Here is a 19,464-nt window from a genome sequence, read left to right on the forward strand (position 1 = left end):
TATGGGGTCAGGAACTAAGTTAAAGTCTTCACCGACTAGGAGATGTCCTGAGGTCAAAGTTAGGAGCGGGGGGTGGGGCGGGGGGGGCTCGGCTTGGGGGAGTAGCTCAGCTTTTAATTTGTCCTGATTTGCATTTGGGGCATAGATCCCAGCGATTGTGATTGGTTGGTCTGCAATATGACCCTGGATGAGAAGGTATCTGCCCGATGGGTCTTTTTTAACCGTGGGGTTGGATAAAGGGAATTTGTCACTTAAAAAGAACCGCCACCCCTCGCTTCTTCTCCCCACCAGAGGCAAAAAAGCCCCGTTTGAAGCGCTTGAATTTAATCGGTGTTCGTTAGCTGGCAGGAGATGGGTCTCCTGGAGAATTACTATATCTCCGTTTAGAGCTGCCAGCCTGTGCTCCACCCATTTGCGCTTACTGGGGGAATTAAGACCTTGGACATTCCAGGTCAGGATGCGGACCTCTCTAGTGTTTTTAGGGTCTATTACTTCAGGGCGCATAGCATGAATTGTGCAGGCAAGCTATGCAAGGGCTGCAGGGTTGTGGAACCTTCACGAGTGAGCATGGTATTGTGCTGCAATTACCGATGTCTACTAATAAAACTATAACCATTAACTGGGGATTTTGGGGAGTTGAACAGTTCTTTAAACCCAAAACTGCCCCCACCCACCCCAAAACTGTGGGAATGAGACCATAAAGCTCATTCGTGGGGTTACTGGCGGACCCCGCCGCCGGGAGTTGCATCCCACTAAATGAACAGAGAAGCCACCCGGGTCATGGAATAACGGATCCAGGGGCTGTGTAGAGCATATGGGCCTGGGGGTGTGTACTAGAATGCGTGCGCCTATTGCTGTTCCCCTGGGTATTGGATGTTATCACAGTATCTCCCGTGTAAGATGTGGGGAAGCTGGATAGCTAATGAAAATCGTGGGTTTGCGGGGGATCACCAAGAGAAGAAGACCTTAGTCTGGAGAGTCGACAACCGAAGGACGAGCAGAGACCTCCAATCAGTCCGGGTTATGCTGCTTCCGGGGGCCCCGGGGCCTGCGCCGCCCACCAGCCTGGGACCAGTGGTTGGATATGGGCAAGCCGGGCTGGGATTGAGAGCAGGTAGCATGATCAGAGTCCTCGTCTGCGGGTTTTGTTCCTAGGAATTGGCTTGCCTCCTTGAGGTTCCGGATTTTCCTGCGCACCCCCTCCCACTCGAAGCACAGAGATGTGGGGTGGTCCCATCGATATTGAACTTTCTTTTCCTGAAGCCATTCTGTAAGGTTACGAAGGGCTCTCCTTTTTTGAAGGGTTATGCTCGCCAGGTCTTGGAATAGTGCAATGTTTGCTCCTCTAAAAGTGATTTGTTTTGATGATCTGGCCTCTCTCATTTCCTCTTTAACCCTGAAGAAGTGGAACCGGGCGAGAACATCAGGAGGGGAGGATGAAGCTTGCCTAGGTGCCGTACGGTGGACTCTGTCGATCTCCAGCGGGGCACTGTCAGGGAGGGTTATAATGAACCTGAGCAGGTCTTTAACGAAGCTCTCGAGATCTGCGTTAGTGATTGAGGTGGGGATCCCGCGGATACAGATGTTGCGCCAGAGCAGTTCTCGCTGTCCTCCTGTGAGTTCGAGTGCGTCACATCTGGCTTCCAGGGTTGCGATTCTGTTTAGGCCACACTCTAGTTCGAAAGCGTTGTCACAAAGGCCATTCTCCACCTCCTCTGTACGCTTTTCCACCTCCTCCACCCTTCTGTCAAGAGATGCGATCTTCTTGGTGATTTCCTCCGTGCCCTTGTGGATCTCCTTGGTAAGGGCTGCTAGAAGGTCTTTTAAGTCTGTTTTGGTGGCGAAATGCTCGGCCTGCGGTTGCTCCGGTGAAGGAAGAGCGTTGGGTGTCGCGGTATCGGTCTGGTAGGTTTTGCCCGCCTTGTTCTGGCCAGAGTTGGACATCATTACTGCAATATCTGCTTGTTTCACCGATTTACCACTCTTTGGCATGGTCCTGCCGAGTGGTGGGAGTAGGGGAAGAGCAGCTGCTGCTGTACCGCCGAATCCAGTCAGATCCCGGGTCCAGCCCCGCCAGACAGGTTCAGTATCGGGGGGGAGAGTGGCGAGCCTCCCTCCGTTGATGGTCAGTTCAGACCGGCATGGGCGATGGGGATGAGTACAGAGTGGTTTTGTGAGCTGCCCGGCGATTTGTTCTTTGCAGGACCGGTGGGCTAGACTCTGCCGGCGGGGTAGAGAAGCATTGGGCGGATTGAATGGAGCCAGGTTGGAGGCGCAAGAGGAGCAGAGGTGAGGAAAGCCTGATCGAGGGCTGCTGTGGGCGGGCAAGGGTGCTGCTTTTAGATGAAGGAATGCTCCGACGTAGATCTAGATTTTCGGGGGCGCTCCACGCGGGTCCCGGCTCCAGCAATGCATGCAGGGTCCACTGGGGCGACGTGCAGAGGGTTCTAGGCGGGTACACTGGGGTCCGGATAGGAGGGTGGAGTGCCGAGGCCACTCCGAGCGTTGGGGAAGAGCTTTCACCGGTGTTAATCCGAGCCCTTGAATCCCAGGCGTCGCTGGCATGAAGCGGGTGTTCTCCAACCAGACACGGCCGAGGCGGAAGGTGCTCTTACCCAGAGAAAACGTTTACGAGGGGGTCCCCGCTTTGTGGTCCGCTGGATTGCCTCCCGGTTGGGGGGGCGCGCCCTCGATGAGCTAGAGGTCGTTCCGTTCAGCTATACTTCGGGTCCCGCTGGCAGTCGCCGGAGTCCTCCGCGGGGCGATGATGTGTCCGGGTTGGGGAGGAGGCTCCGTCCGATGGGACTTTTCCTGGTGCCTCGCCAGAAAAGTTGGTGTCGGCGTTGCCTGGTGGGGAATGAGAGCAGGAATTCCCCCAGGCTCGGGGCCCACGGGGGTGCAGAAGATGAAGCAGAGGGGTGCCCGTCCCCCACCGAGGCCTTAAGTGCTACGGGCGCCATTTTAGATTTTCCGACGCATGTCCGACGGGAGCGAACACGGCTCACCAGGCTTTCAGATGGCATATAATCGCTGCCAACTCCACTCGATCGATGCAGCAGAACTTCATAATGCTGTAGATTCTAAGATCGACTCGGTGGGAGCCCCAGACCGTGGGGAATTCACTCCGACGAAAGGGCCGTCCAGGAGCACCTAAGGAGCCATGCCGCACGGTCGGCTCCCGGCCACGCCCCCAGATTTCACAATTTTAAGCGGGAGATTAATACTCTATAAAAATGAAGACAACCATACCTTACTTTTTTTATTACAATGATTAAAGGTAACACATGCAAACAAAGGAGTATTCAGAAAACCGACATCACACATCAACACCGTACCAATAGCCCTGAACCAAAAGCATTCTTCTTACCCAACCATTTACCTCCACTCTAAACCAAGCTCATCCTCGTCTCGCCCACCTATTATTCACATAACCAATCCTCACACAGCAGAAATGCCTAAAAACACAATCACACCATCACCCTCTAGTATCATCACACCCCTTACACAAGCAGATTAGCAGGTCCTAGAAACACTGACCGCAAATGATCTACCTTTGGGGTCATCCCTCGGGCTAGCGGACATGCTCCAAGGCTCTCCCGGACAATACTCCGCTAGAATCATACTGCCACTCAAGTCTCAGGTACTTTTGGCTTGCACATATCAAAACTAGGATGTTTGCATCTGCCCCTTATTCTATCCCACTGACAGTTCCCCTGCATTATGGATGGAACAGATGGAGCGGGTGAAACACATGGAGCGGATCGAATGAATAGGAAGGCTGGAATGGATGGAAACGATGAAATGGGTCTACGGAATGGATGGAGTAGTTCTTGTGGATGAAGGATTGAGTGGATGGAAGGACTAGTAAATTAAATGGTGAACTAGACGAAATGGATGAACAGAAAGTGGAATGAACGGAAAGAGTGAATAAAAACGGATAGAATAGATGGTACAGATGGAGTGCTCGATCTCAAGCGCCTTACTGATAACCACCATACCACACTACCACGCTTACTCTTACATACCACCACTCAACTAAACACAGAAACTATGACACATTCGGTATAGCTGTTCTCATACTAACACTTGCCACATACTCATCATCCCAATTAAAACACAGCTAGCTGAGCACACACTGCATGTTTCCTCAGGCCTAACGCAGCCAGAAATCTGTATGGGTGTCAAACCTCCAGAATGAACACATATACCCAACCTCCCAACCACCACACCTACCGCTAAGAAGCAGCTATCATGCAACTGCCACACCGGCTGCACACATATCCGGTGCACCCATGCACCTTACGACTCTCTCTCCCTCTCTCAACTGACTTGAACTACGGTTCCCGAGGGCGTTCAACCTACCAGCGCTTTGAGATCATACCAATGATACATAAGGCGCTATATAAATGCAAAGTAACATAACATAATAAAGCCACATGCAGCGGGAGGGCCAAAATATACAGGACCATTTTACATTTGACTGAATACATCTGGAGTAACGAACCAAAGTTTGAGAACCTGCAGCTTGGCCCTGCCTACATACTTCGATAATGCCAGCCTATGGTTCTACTAATTAAGGCTATGAAAAATGTGTCCAATACTCACCTATTGCTAGCCCATCACTGAAGTTGTGCAAACCATCACCCATGATTACCATCCAGGCCAATGTGGTAATGCCGGCATCTTTCAGTTCTTCCCGCGAGTAGCGCTGGCTATGGCTATGTGGATGGTGGTTTTGATGGTGATGATGATGAAGTATATGATGATAGTCATGATGGTGATGAAGGTGGTCATCTGACTGGCCCAGTGTGTCATGAAAATGTGAATGGCACTTGTTCTCGCATCCTCTGGATACATATTCATTGTAGTTTTCTTCTGCATGAGCCTGTGCGATCATGAATTCTTCTTCCTCTTCCTCTAGGGCAATAGGTTGCGGTGCATGCAGATGAGAAGGATCCCCCATCTCAGGTCCTGGGAAACCTTCAAGTTCTTGAGAAAAAAATGCATCATCAATATTTGTAAAGGTACACAATCAAGTTAAACAAAATGGAAACCAACATTTTCAGAAATATTCTGGGGTAAGATTACAGGGTTAGAAATGTAGGTGAGCTTGGAGATTTTTAGCTCCTGCGTACAGCCTAAAAGAGCCTGGTGAACTTGACGCCAACAGCTACCAAGAGCTACATTTGAATCCCCAACTGATGCCGAACAAACACAACTATGTGAATTTATCTCTGTGGATTTGGGAAAATCTATACATGAACATTAGGACACATCTATATGACATTTAAAGCATAGGGGTTGTAAGACATGCATTACTTACCGGAATAGCATTTCTGATGATTGTATCTGCTTAGTTCAAATGATGCGCATATAGTCTAGTGGCAATCGCAGAGTATTGCATCTTGTCTTTCGAGGATCGAAAGGGGGACGTCAACATGGGTGTGCTTGTAACACTATCCCTTACCTGTCGAGGTCCCTCTGATTGTGTTCTTTCTGCCATGAAGGAGCCTTATGACTATTGAGTACAGAGAGAAAGGAGTAAGATGTCTATGTTCCTTCTACTCCAAGAGGGGAGGAAGGGTGGGCGCATGTGAAACTAAGCAGATCCTATCATCAGAAATGCTATTACGGTAAGTAATGCATGTGAATCTGCTTAGAATCACATGCTGTGCATAGACTAGCCAGCAGGACCCAGAGACGGAGTTGGGATGTGCGAAGGAAACTTAGTAAAGAGATATCTTAGTACTGCTTGTCCCACCTGAGAATCTGACCTAGAGTGAGTATCCAGGCAGTAGTGTCTTGTAAAGGTTTGTACAGAAACCCAGGTTGCTGCTTTACAAATGGACTCAAGGAACATTTACAATGAATGGTACGGAAGGCCCAGTGCCCCGAGTAGAGTGTGCTCTAGGCTTGCAGGGCAGATCTCTCTTGGCAAGAGTGTAGCACAGAGTGATGCAGTTTACAATCAACTTTGAAATATCTGATTTAGAGACAGAGTCCCCTTCTCTACCAGCTGCCACTGAAACGAAAAACTGGTTCCTTTTTTTTTTGAGTGTTTTAGAGTTTTCCATATAATATATGACTGCTCTCCTCAAGTGTGTGGAGGCTTTTTTCTGCCACGTTAGTGGGGTTCTGGAAGGAAGTGGGTAGTTCTATTGATTGGTTTACATGAAACTGAAATGAATTTAGGCGCAAACCGTGGGTGAGTGCGCAGAACCACCTTATCTTTGTGAATTGTGACAAATAGGTCTTGAACGGAAAGGGCCTTTAGTTTACCAACTCTTCTTATTGATGTGACTGCACCAGGAAAGCAGTCTTGTAACTGAGTGCTTTACGGCTACCCTTATGCATAGGTTCAAAGGGAGGTCCCATTTGTGTTGTTAGAACCACATTCAGGTCCCATTCGGGAGCTTGGTTGGAAATGGGGGATCAAGTCTTTTAACCCCCTCCATAAATGCCTTGATTACTGGGATTTTCCACCACAAAACCCTTTTCTGGGACATAGTGTAAGTTTAAAGTGCAGTTAAATGAACCTTCCAAGGAATTAAAAACCAGACCAGAGTCTAGCAGGTGAGTCAAATACAGGACAATATGTGTCTGTGAGCAGTCTATAGGATTGATGCCCTTGGAATTGCACCAGATGACGAAGCGATTCCATTTGTTGGAGAAGCAATGTCTGGTGTTAGACTTTCTTGCTTCTCTAAGTAGCTCCATGCATCTTTGAGGAAGTTGGAGATGTCCGAACTCTGACCTCAGGAGCCAGGATGCTAAGTTGAGTGTGCAGGCATGGATGGAGTGTTTCCCCCCCTTCCCCCTGTACTGTGATAGTCTGTTGTATGGGCATTGTAACTTCCCTGCAGGGGAGACTGACATTGCCATCAGATGAGAGAAACAGGGTTGGCGGGCCCACATAGGGGCCACCAGAATCTTTGTGACTGGTTCCTGGTGCATCTTGTGCACCATCTTGTTGATTAGGGTAGACCGGGGAGAAAAGCGTAAACAAATTTCCCTGACCATGTTATCCAGAGACCGTTCCCCTTGGAGTGGTTCTGCGGGTGCCTGGAGGTGTAATCTGGGCATTGTGCGTTCTCCAGAGTTGCGAACAAGTCGATCTCTGGGAAGCCCCAGTCTGCAAAGATGTTGAGAACAATGTCTTTGTGCAATCGCCACTTGTACAATATGAGTAGTGGGAAGTCTCTGCTGAGCATGTCCGCCAGAAGATTGAGTTCCCCTGGAATGTGTTCCGACAGGAGGAACATCTTGTGCTTGAGAGCCCCATTTCCATATTTTCGGAGACAGTTTGTATAGCCCCGGAGAGCGAGTGTCCCCCTGCTTGTTCAGGTAATACATGGCTGGTGTAATGTCTGCGAGGACTAGGACAGCTTTTCCCTAAAGGCCAACTGGACTTTGAATACTGCTAGCAATTCCAACAGGTTTATGTGGTTGGATGCTACTGCTGGGAATCAAACGCTGTGCACTGTATGATTAAGCTTGTGAACCCTCCGACACAGTGACGTGCCCGTGGTGAGAGTGGCTGTGGGGGTGGTGAAGGTTTTCCCCTATAAGAGGTTTTCCCCTTGACCACCACTGCAGAGAGAATGAGGGCTGCCGAGACAACCACTAGATTGTCCCATTGACCGCTGCCCTGACATTGAACCCTTTCGGAGGGGAAGACCAGGCCGTCTTTGGTCTGCATTAGAGCCCCCAGAAATTGCTGGACTTGGCTGGGGTCTAGGCTCGACTTTTCCTCATTGATCGAGAATCCCAGACTGAAGAGGAGATCCATCATCTTCTGTTATTTGATATACAGGTTCCGTTTGAATACCCGGTTATTAGCCAGTCGTCGAGGTAAGGATAGGCTGGAATGGACTGCCCGCACAGGTGAGCCGCTACTACTGCTAGTACCTTCCTAAACACCCTTGGGACTGAGGCAATGCCGAAGGAAAGGACCTTGAACTGAACTGATGAGATCCTTTTTGGGTACAAGGAAGAACACTGAATAAATGCCCTTGTTTACTTGTAGAAAGGGGACGATTTCTATGGTGCCCTTTTCTTGAAGGATCTGCACCTCGTATATCAGAATTTTCAGGTGTTTCGGTGAAAGGCGTCTGGATGTTGGTGGATACTATGGAGGTCAATACAATAACCGTGGGCAACTGTGTTGAGCACCCACTGGTCTGAAGTGACCCCCTCCCATGCGTGAAGGAAAGAGGTTATACATCCCCCCCGAGCAGGGAGGCATGGGAGGGGACCCGGACTGGCAAGTCATTTTTGAGCGGAGGCCAGGGAGCCTTTTCGGGTGGAGTTCCTACCCCTGCCTTTGCCCCTTTGTTGGCCCCTTTGTTGGTATGGACATGTGGCAGTGGTGCATTGTCCACAAAACCGTGATGCACTCCCTGTCCCATAATGGTTGTGGGGGGAGGGAACGTGAGAAGGATTGCCCCCGAAAGGAACGGCGAGAGTTACCTCCTCGCTGTTGATCGGGTCTTGCTGTTATTTGATTCAGCGACTTAAGAGTCTCATGCTCCTTTGCTGTTTCTAAGGCATCATCTACTGCCTTCTCAAACAAATTAGTCTCCTCCACTGGTTTGTTTATGAGGGATGTCTGCGTCTCAGGCTTAAAGCCTGGCCCGCTGGTTCAGCTGCATTTAAGGTGTTCTTCAGGATATTTTGGATGACCTGCCTCCCTTCCGAGACATCCGCCAGCAAGCGTGATCATACTGGTTCCGGGACATCTTGTAGGCTCTCCAGAAGTAAGTTCCATTGTATGTCACTATAACTTGCCAGCAGTGTAGTGTTATTGGAAATTCTAGTGGAATATGCAGCTGACAGTGATGTGCTTTCCAAGGGCGTACAACGTTTTACAGTATTTGTCTGGTGGCGCCTCTGCTGTCGACAACGCAGCCCTCTTTCTGGTAGTAGTGACTACCAGGGAGTCTGGGTACAGCGGGTCTAAAGGGGAGAAGCAAAAAAGCTACTACTCAAGGGTTGACCGCTCTTGTAAGAATTGGGGACAACAATGAGGGTGCGAGGTGCTTCTTGGAGTTAAGCAATGTTATCGCCCGACTTGTGGGGGGGTTTCTCTTAAAATGTCTTCCAAAAAGTCTGTGTCCTGTACTGCCTCTTGTGCGACAATTTGAAAATGGTCTGCAGCCCTCTTCAGGATTGCTTTGAAAGCCATTTGGTAGTCAATAGGTGAGGCTCGCCTCTGAGGAGGCAAGGAGGGAGGGTCTAGATAAAGGGCGCCTGGATCTGGAGTTTAGTGGGGGAAAGCCATGATGTTCCTGACCCCAGTCTGGGCACTGGTCTGGTGCCTCCTCAAAAGGATTTTCTTACTGACCACAGGTGTCCTCAGAGTTCTTCCGGTTCTGTTCTGAATTCTAAAACCTCTTCCTGGGGAAATGTACAGGAAAGTTTGTTCTTCTGAAAGAGTAAGGCAGGAATCCTCCTCCCTAGGTTTTTTTGGAGATATACATTTCTCAGAAAAGTCAAACTTTGAAAGTTTGTCCATATAACTTTCAAACCTAATTCTGGTCAAGAGGGGTATGGAGGAGGGGGCTCTTCTGGAGGACAGGGGTCCTTAATAGGTCGAGAAGTATCAGCCAATCAGCCATAGCCTTAGAGAAAGGCAGTGAACCTTCTGAATACACCGACGTTTGCCCGGGTCTTTAGCTTTATTTGCCGCCGAAACAATGGCCGCCGAGACTCTCGCATAGCTCCGGCGGATCAGGGAGTGCTTTTGATGTGCCTGTAGGCTTTGTCGAGATTTGTGGTGCCGCAGAAACCCTTAGCGCCAACACACTCTTATGAGGCACCTCAGTGCTCTTATGAGGGGCCTCAGCGCTCGCGTTTGGTGGCAACGCCCTTATGGGTGGAATGCCCAGACGCATGCTGTGACGACGGTTGTGGTGAGGCCGGCCGATCATGAGGATCGGTGGGCTTCGTCGAAACTTTTGACGGGCCCGTTGGCGTCTGTTGCTTCCTAGATGTATCCGTCGAGGAAGCTTGTGGGATTGTGCGTTTTTCCTTTTGTGGTGCAGGTGTGCCCCTGTCGCCGGGATGAAGTCTCCCCATAGCAGCACCGGTGGCCTGCCGGTCTGGACCAGAGATGGGTACTTGGGAATCCAATGGTTCCGCGGGAAGGTCAATGGCCTCCACATCTGAGCCATGGCTGCCGCTTGTATCCTCGTCACTCGGGGCGCCTGCACCAACGGGGAACCACTCTCGGCCTGCACGGCATAGCCCGCCAACAGCTTTGTCTGCCGATCTTTTAACATCTTTGGATGAAAAAGTTGTCAAGACTTGCAGGATCGCTCGTCGTGATCACAAGGTAGACACTTGTTACACCTTCGGTGAGTGTCCTTCCACAGGTATTTGCACAACTTAAAGGGAGTCCTCTCCATAGTGGCGGTAAAGGGCAACAGCAAGACCATAAGGGAAAAGAGGAGGGAAAAAGAAATGCATTCAGAAAGAATCAGACCCCTGGACCCCACTCTCCCTACTGTATAGGCCTGGTCGGAGGGGCAAGCCACGCGGTCGACTGTCGACCGAAGCACCAGCCGCTGAAACCCATAGGAGTCTTCGGCGTAGGGTCCAGAAGTAGTCGTCGATGATGAAAGGTCGAAGACTAAACGACCAACGGTTGTGGACAAAGAAGTTATAATTTTGCAATGTTCGAGCTCCGCATAGGGCTACCAGCTAGCTGGGCGGAAAAAAACAAATCTGAGCAACGCAACGCCTGAGGGATTTTGGGTACACTACACGCCAGGGATAGTGTTACAAGCACACCCATGCCGACCTCCCCTTTCGATCCTCGAAAGACAAGATGCAATACTCTGCGATAACCACTAGGTCAGACTATATGCACAGCATGCGATTCTAAGCAGATTCACAAGCATCAGAAATGATGGATACAATTATAGGTTTGCATTTTATGTGTGTGGAAGGTAGATTTGCAGAACACTAGGTACTAGCTCCTGGCGATTGCTGGATACCCAGGAGCTACTTGTAACTCCTGATTATCCAACCCTATTTTCGAGCCCCCGGGATTGATTGGTCGAGCACATGCTGCAGAGATGTACGCATGTATATAATGTGAAGGCATCATAAAGTAAGACACAGATAACACTTTTCCACAAAAAGCTTCATCTTACTTGATTTGTCAGGATGGTGTAAGGCCTAACTTGCCCTATACGAAGGTGGGATTTCCTTACCTCAAGAAAACTAAGGATAGTCAAAGTCAGTAATTTCAAATAAAAAGTCTTCGTCCAAACCCTAAGATTACCCTCACTACTAAATCTAGACAATGTGTATGGATGTTGGAAACAAAGTAAATGGTGTTCAAAAGTAAAGTTCTGAGCTTCTTCCAGCCCTTTAGCTTCACAAAGTTCAAGATAGTTCCAAAAAAGAAAAAGGTCTCTGGGATCCCTTCCCCAAGAGTTCAGCACAGTTCAACAGTTCCTCAAAACACTTCGATCTTAGTGGGCCACTCGGTCTAGGCGTAATTGTCAAACCATACGTCCACACATTACAGGTCACACAACCGATAACCCTGTGCACTTTGTTGTACCTATGTATCGTTTAGGCCTTAGTTAACACAGGTCACTTCCTCTCTCAACATGTAGTCTTGTGGACTCTTGTTTCTCACATCCACACTTGGTGTGCCCTTTTCTTGAACATCCTTTTGGCTTAGCCACAACTTGTATTTCATTCAGTTCACTCCGTGAGGGTTTATCCTTTATACCCACTTGCCTTCACTTCATTCAAAATTGATTACAATGGATTCATCATGGACTTTGCTTTGGTTTCTCTTCATACTCTATATATCCTTTAATGAATTCAGTGTTCAATAATGCTCTTGCATCCTTCAAAAAGGTCCTTCCTTGACTTTTGTAAAAACACTCTTCATATCGTTCAAAATTTCTACAGTTGCTTTGTAACCCGCTTTGTAACATGCTTGCGGTTCTCAGACATCTCATTTGACCTTCCATAATATATGTAACAAGATTCTGTACGTTCGGATTTCAAATCCCTTAGTTTTCCAGCCCTGTAGCGCTCCGGCATGAGTATTCCAGTTTTCTGCATTCGGCCAGCGTTTGCTCCTCCTTCGAGCTTCTCGTTTCACTTCTGTGTTGCGTCATACCACCCAGCGAGCCCACTCGCAGTCTCGGTCAAGTGGCAACCTTGCTCTTGCGCAGCAAGTGCTGTTGTAGCGGTTGCCAGCATCTTGGAGCCTTTGAAGTACCCCAGCCTATGCCCTGGATGACAGGGAGGAAGTAGGGCAGGAGTCTGGACCCTCTCACGGCCAATCGTGGCCCTGGCGTCCCTTCCGCTCTGCTGCTTGACCCGGCTTTCTTCCAACCGCTTTCTCTCCAAGCATGCTCCTGCTCAACATGTTGCGTCCTTTGCCAGCAGCTTCCCCCTTCTCGGCTTTCCACCTTTATACACCTGTGTATTTTGTGAAACTGATTAGTGGGACATGCCTGTCTGCTGCAGTTGAACTCCTCTGCAGTCCTCTTCCTCGTCCCAGTACCAAAGTGGTGTGAAGGCCGAGAAGTGTGCATAACACCTAGTTGTTTCCTCCTCACCCCAGTCTTATGAAAAAAAGACTGTGGGACATTTTGTTCAGAATAAAGAGTCAAGGGCTGACAATAGCCCAAAAAGGCTGGGGAAACACTGGATTCACTTGGACAATAGAAAGTGGTCCCATGTTTTACAAAAAAGGAAGGCGATTTCTTTTACTTGTTCTCTTCCTCATTGAAGTACAACTATGGTATCTGAGGGTTACTGTGAAAGGGCACAAAGCAATGAGGTTGACAATAACCCACAAGAGCTATTGGGGCAGAGGGTTCGCAAAAAGGGAATAAGGGATACCATGTCTCACCCAAATATGCCCACTCCCCAAGTTCCTTCCACCCAGAACGATGGCCTTTCCCTGGCCACCTGAGAGGAAGATTCTCAGGGAGTAGAACCGAGGATGCCCTCCGGCTCCTCACAATAAACAGCAGATTGCTGAATGTTACCATGGTGGCAACCACTCCCCAAAACAGTACCATGTGGGAAATACACTTCCAGTTGGGGCATTTGCTATGGAACAAACGTAAGTAAAACTAACAAATAAATGATGTGCATTCCTCTTTTTTTACAACCTACTGGACGAGTCCTCCAGGCTAATTCTGAAATATACAAGCCAGACACTGCTATAGGGTATACCCAGAAGATAAGGAAAACGTTCTTGGGGTCTGTTTCTGCAAGTGTGATTAAAGAGATTCAAGCTTCCACTCCCAGTGTCCCTCCTAAAACTTCTGCAAAGGAGGTCCTCTTTGGGCTCTTAGTCTACAGCTTGCCTAACTTCCTTGCATAGCAATGAAAGAATAAACAAACAGAACTTACCTTTAGCTTTTAGACCCTTCATTTAATACAGGCAGTGAGTCGCCTTGAGAGTAACTAATGAGGATGAGAGTCAGACAGCCATTTCATAATCCCAGATAAATATGGGCCTTACAGGAAGGTCTTAATTTATTGAACATCTGTATGGCACCTATACAGCACAAAGTGTTTCCAGGTGCCACATAACAAGAGGGGGTTGGGGGTGGGGTATAAGAGAAACAACAAAAACAGTCCGACCAGGCCTTTTGATATTCGGATCGTGCAAGTGCAATGTCAAGAAGTGCAAGGGAGGTGGGGGGTGGGGCAGGTCAGGCCTAGGGAGGGGGAAGAGGAAGAAGTGCAGGAGGGAGGGGCCCCAAGGGGCAGGATAAGTGCTAAAGGGTTCCAGGAGGGCAGGAGCCATGGGGAGCAGGGGTAGGGGTAAGAGTGCGAGGGCAGGAAGGGCTATAGAGGCTCATAAGGAAACACAGGTGTTCAGTTGTAACAGCAGTTGGAGTCTAGCAGGGAAGGAGCGGCAAGATGGAAGAGAAAAGGAAGGTCTTGCGAAGCTTCCAGAATTTAAGGAGATCCTGCTCAAGAAGGAGAGGGGCAGGGTGGGTGTTCCAAAGTGAGGCACCTGTCGAAGAGATATCTACCCACCATTCTCTGCTTGGAGATACGTCTGATCTGCAGAGTTGGAACTAGAGGACCGAAGGACTATAGCCAGGAGGTATTTAGGGAGAGAAAGTTCAATGTAGCAGGGTCCCAGGCCCCAGAAAGCCTTGTGGATAATGCAGAGGGTCTTGAATTTGATCCTTGCAACCACCCGGAGCCAGTGGAGAGATTTTAGGGATGGAGAGAAGTGGTCCCTGGGCTTGAGGCCAAGTATATGTCTCACAGTCAGATTCTGGATGGGCAGAGTGCAGAAAGAGATAGATTAAGGAAGAGGCTGTTGCAGTAAACAAGCCTAGAAAGAACCAGAGCTCTGGAGAAATTGGGGGAAGGTGAGGAAAGGGAGAATGCCCCTGAGCAGGTGAAGCCGATAGTGTGCCTTCTTGGCAAGGTCAGCGATATGAGGAGGTAAGGAGAATGAGGAGTCCAAGATGACACCCAAGTTTTTAGCCTCACATGAGGGTAGGGGGAGGGGGCCCAAGGAGGGAATGAGGGAGTAGGAGTCCCAATGAGGAGGATCTCAGTCTTACTAAGGTAGAGATCATTAGCCTGAAAGGCAATCAGACAGTTGGGAATGAGAGAGGAAGAGGAGGGAAGCTCAAAGGACAGCTGTGTGCCCTCAGCAAGGCACAGGAAATAAGGAGAGAAGGTGGAGATCAATTGGGCAAGAGGAGCAAGGTATATGTTGAAAAGACACAGCGAGAGGATAGAGCCCTGAGGGACGCCGCTATGTGAGAGTGAAGTAGAGGAGAGAAAGGGGCCCAGTTGAACTTGGGAGGGCCAATCGAGAGGAAAGAGGTTAACCAGTCCTTTGCCCAGTCTGTTATGCCGAGGGTATCACAAAGCCGATTTAGGAGGATGGAATGATTGACCGTCTCAAAGGCAGAGGACAGATAGAGGAGAATAAGGGTGGAAGGAGAATTTGAGTCAAGGTCTCAAAGCAGGTCATAACAGGTGTTCAGTAGACCAGTGTCCGTGCCTCTGGCTGCTCTGAAGCCAGAAAAGTGGTCATGAAGGCAACCAACAGATTCAGTGTGATTGATTAGTTGGGAGGTGACCAACTTCTCTAGGAGTAGGCCCAGGAAGGGGGTAGTGGAGATAGGTCAGTAGTTATCCAGGCAGGAATGTTCAGCAGCCAGCTTTTTTTTTTTAGGAGGGGATGCACAAGGGAGTGCTTGAGAGTGAAGGGAAAGAGCCAGTGGCAAATCAGAGGTTGCAGGACTCCGCTAAGGAGGGAGCGAGAGGCGATGTTGTTCTTGATCGTTCTAGAGGCGCAGGGAAGCATCTGTTTGGAGGAGACTTTCTTTCTCTGCCTTTCCCTTGTTCTCCCCAGATGAGGTTTCTAGACAAGTGTGTTCTATGCAAGTCTCGTCAAAACAGGTTCAACCCTGTTCCTCCAAATCCATCAAGGACCACATCGACTTCCTGGCTCCTGCCCAGGCCAACTTTTGCAACCACTCCTTCGCCACTGGAGTCTGGCCCACCCCCTCCCCCCGAAGCACTCCCTTGTGCACACTCTTCTTAAGAAACCCTTGCCGACCCATCCTGCCCATCTAACTATTGCCCAATCTCCATCAGTCCTTTCCTGGGCAAACTCTTGGAAAAGCAGTTAATCTAATCTTCACACTGAATCTGTTGGTTGTCTCCATGATCATCAGTCTGGCTTCATGGCTGCCTGAAGCACGGAAACTGCTCTCCTAAACATCTGTGAAGACCTGCTCTCCAATCTTGATTCCAACATACCCTATGTCCTTGTCCTCATCTTACTTGATCTCTCCTCTACCTTTGACACGGTCAACCATGCCATCCTGCTCAACCGTCTCTGTGATAACTTGGATATGACCGGTCAGGCCCTGGCATGGCCGACTTTTCCTTTCTGACCGACCCTCCCAGGTTCAATTTGGGTCCTTCCTCTCCCTCTACCTCTGGTGTTCCCCAGGGGTCTAACCTCCCTCTCTCTCTCTCTCTCTCTCTCTCTAGCTGTTCAACCAATACCTGGCACTTCTTGCCCACAGTATTGCCAGGCTCTGCCCCAACTTCCAGTGCTATGCGGATGACACCGCTAATTTTCAGGCTACCTCAGCCACCCTCTCTCATCTCTGTCCAGGAGTGGTGTGCCGCCAATGAGCTCTGCCTTAATGCCAGTAAGACTGAGATTCTCCTCATCGGCACACCTGCTCGCTCCTTTCCTGTCACTCTCTGGCCGGCCTCTCTTGGCCCTCTTCCTGCTCCCACCTGTAAGGCTAAAAACCTCAGGGTCATCTTTGACTCCACTCTCCTTCTCTCCTCACATCTCCGATGCCTCCAAGAAGTCACACTACCAGCTGCACCTCCTCGGAGGTATTTTTTCTTTCCTCTCCTTCCCCCAGAAGCTCACTGTCTCCAGAGCTCTGGTTCTCTCTAAGGTGGACTATTGCAACAGCCTCTTTCCAAATCTGCCAGCTTCTACTCTCCGCCCTCTGCAACCCATCCAGAACAGGATGGAGGGACTGGTCCTTGGCCTCAAGCCCAGGGATCATATTTCTCCAGTAGTGGCGTGATACGATCCCTGGGCTTGAGGCCAAGGGCAAGTCTCTGCACTGGCTCACAGTGGCTACAAGGATTAAGTTCAAAACCCTCTGCATTGTCCACAAGGCCTTCTGGGGCTCAATACCTTCAACTCTTTTTCTAAATATATTCCTTCTCGAGCTCTTCGCTCATCCGCCTCCAACTCCCTCAGGGTCAGGTTTCTCCAAGCAATGAGTTGGTGGTAGATCTCCTTCAGCTGGGGCCGTCCTCTGGAACAGCCTCCGTGAAACTTGAGGATAATCATGTCCGGTTCCGGAAGCACCTCAAAACCTCGCTCATTGCTTCTGCTTTTTCTCCTCCTCTCCCCTGCTGACCTCCTGGATGAACTGAATCTGCACTGGTTACCTGGCCGCCCTCTGATCTTGGGCTCAGCCCCCCGCCCCCGCAAGTGACACACACCTGCACTGCCTTCCTGGCAACCCCCGCACTTGGGGACTGTTTTCTGTATCCCTAGAGTCACATTACCAGCACTTGACACCTGATGTCTGCACTTGCACTTGCCACCTGCTGGCCGTACCTTTTACTTATTGTTATTTATTCTATTATCCCATGTACTGCACTATCCCCACCCCATTGTCCCCCCGCTCTTCCCCCCCTTCCCATGCACTTGCGCTATCTGAACGACACCTGGCCTAGTAGGATCGTTGTCCGTCTCCCCTCTGTTCCCCCTCCCTTGCCTCGTCGCGCCTTGAAACACTTGTATATAGGCGCGTTATAAATGCCATATATAACAGAGCAGACTGTCTTGGTGACCTCATCTGGTGTTATGGGTCAGAAGGAGGAGAGTAGGGGAAGCGTGGGTCCAGGGGTGGCCTGCATGCAAGTGGGTTGCAAGGAAGGGGTCTAGAGGAGAGAGGACAGGATGTCCCGAGATCTGGTTGTGAAATGGGTGGGCCAACACCATGCAGAGGGCGCGAGCAGGAAGAGGAGAGGTGGAGACTGCAGTAGGATTGGCAAGTTCCTTGCCAATTTTGAAAAGCTCAGCCGTGTTTGTGGCCCCAGAGATGCAGGATTGGATATGGAAGCGAATAGAGAGTCTATTGCCTTTGGAGAAGGCGTCAGGCCAGTTTGTCAAAAGATGCGCTAGAAGCTAGACACTTCTGTTCCGCAACTTTGCACTTGTGTTCCAACGAGACAAAGTGAGAGTTGTCCAAACTATTGCACTTGGAAGTAGGCTTCAAGAGGTTCCTCATGGCAGAGGCAAGTAGGTCAAGGGTGTTTGAGATGGAGCGGAGAAGGCAGCCATGGAGTAGGACGTGCTTCCTGAGCAGCTCCGGAGGATCCGACATATGATCTGTGAAAACTACCTACAAAAACGCGCTACTGGTTCCAGGATTGATTATACATGCATGGGAACGTGTGTTCTGCTCACTGTGTAAAGACCGAGTGAATCGTGTGTGTGGAAATCTGGAGGAATTGCTCGGCGAACGACGGTGGCTGCTCGGTCCATTGTCACACAAGATGGCCGACAACAAAGGAAACGTAACTGAAGCACCCGGAGCGGCAGAATAGAGACGGCAGCCGCGGGAAAAGAATGATGATGGCGATGTGGAGACAGAGCGAAACCCCCCCGGCGGTAAGCCTTGTGTCACGTTGGCCTGCGTGCTGACTTGGAAGGCAAGAGCCCGGGGGTAGCGGGGGTGCGAACAGATAGGCCGCGCCACGATAGACATATGATGCAATCGCTCGGCATCGATGAGCAGAAAGCCGCGGTGAGAGGCGGCGGACGGTGCGACTGCTTGAAGAGTACTACAATAGCTGATAAGGGTGGAAAAGACGGTTGGGGAGGCACGCGGACGCTGAATCGAGACAGTGAGGCCCAACGGTGGCCACAGAATGTCGGCGCGAGGGGCCGTGAGCAAGAACAAGAATAAGCAATCCACAATGGACATTTTTGCCAAAGCGCAACATTCTCCTGCAGCCATCGCGCCCAAAGGCTCGATGGCACGAGCGGAGGGCACCACAGTGGCTGATAACCATCAGATTTTAGAGGCCATCTTGGAGCTGAAAGACTCTTCGGGGGTTGCGATGTCAGACCTGCACACTTCCCTGGAGGCTAAAATAGATGCAGTGGGCATAGAAGTCTCCCTGCTGAGGCAAGATGTCAGGGGACTGGCGGAACGAACAAGCAGCCTGGAAGGTGCGGTGAAAACCAACACGGACACCAGCACTAACAACCCAAAGGAGATCTATGTTCTCAAACAGGTAGCTAACTTGGAGTCTCGAGCGGAGGAAGCAGAAGGGAGAGCAAGGAGGAACAATATTCGCGTGGTGGGCTTGCCGGAGGGACAGGACCTGACAGACTACGTTGAGAACCTACTCCTACAAGGAATTGGGGCTGGCAAACTCTCGCAGGGATTTGCAGTGGAGCGTGCACATAGAGCCCTTATAAGGAAGCCGAGACCAGGGGCCCCTCCCCGGGCTATAATCGTCAAAATATTGAACTACAAAGACCGTGAGTAAATACTGGAGTACTTCCGAAAAGGTGGAAAAATAGAAAAAGGGCCTCGAGCACCATCACGGCGTATCCGGACTACACTATGTTGGTCCAGAGGCAACGGTACAGCTATGTGGAAATCAAAAGGCTGCGCGCGGCTGGGATGAAATATATGCTTCTGTACCCCGCGAAATTGAAGGTGGTGCACAAGAGCAAAATGTATTTTTTTGACACTCCGGAAGAAGCAACGACGTGGCTGGATCTGCAGGGCTGCCCGGAACGAGACACGGAAGAGACCCAAGAGGGACGAGATGTGACTGGGATACGGTATGCATACTGTTAAGGCGTCGAGTGAGCACCCCAGGGGTGCCTAGATGAAGAACAATGGGCAGGGCTGTAGGAGGCTGATATTCTGA

At 50.1% G+C, this 19,464-nt stretch overlaps 1 protein-coding gene and 1 long non-coding RNA gene across 3 annotated transcripts in view; one reads left to right on the forward strand and one right to left on the reverse strand.

The window, feature by feature from the left end:
• The window catches only part of LOC138497279 (uncharacterized), a 291,765-nt gene that overhangs the window by 123,581 nt on the left and 148,720 nt on the right, over positions 1–19,464 (forward strand). The window lies entirely within an intron of this gene.
• The window catches only part of SLC39A6 (solute carrier family 39 member 6), a 254,817-nt gene that overhangs the window by 101,704 nt on the left and 133,649 nt on the right, over positions 1–19,464 (reverse strand). For both annotated transcript variants that reach the window (XM_069620630.1, XM_069620631.1), the window contains one exon: positions 4,606–4,989. In XM_069620630.1, the coding sequence (XP_069476731.1) occupies positions 4,606–4,989 (384 nt within the window). The remainder of the gene's footprint in view (positions 1–4,605; positions 4,990–19,464) is intronic.

The sequence above is a fragment of the Ambystoma mexicanum genome, chromosome 5q (assembly GCF_040938575.1).
Source record: "Ambystoma mexicanum isolate Mex_15411 chromosome 5q, UKY_AmexF1_1, whole genome shotgun sequence".
NCBI lineage: Eukaryota > Metazoa > Chordata > Amphibia > Caudata > Ambystomatidae > Ambystoma > Ambystoma mexicanum.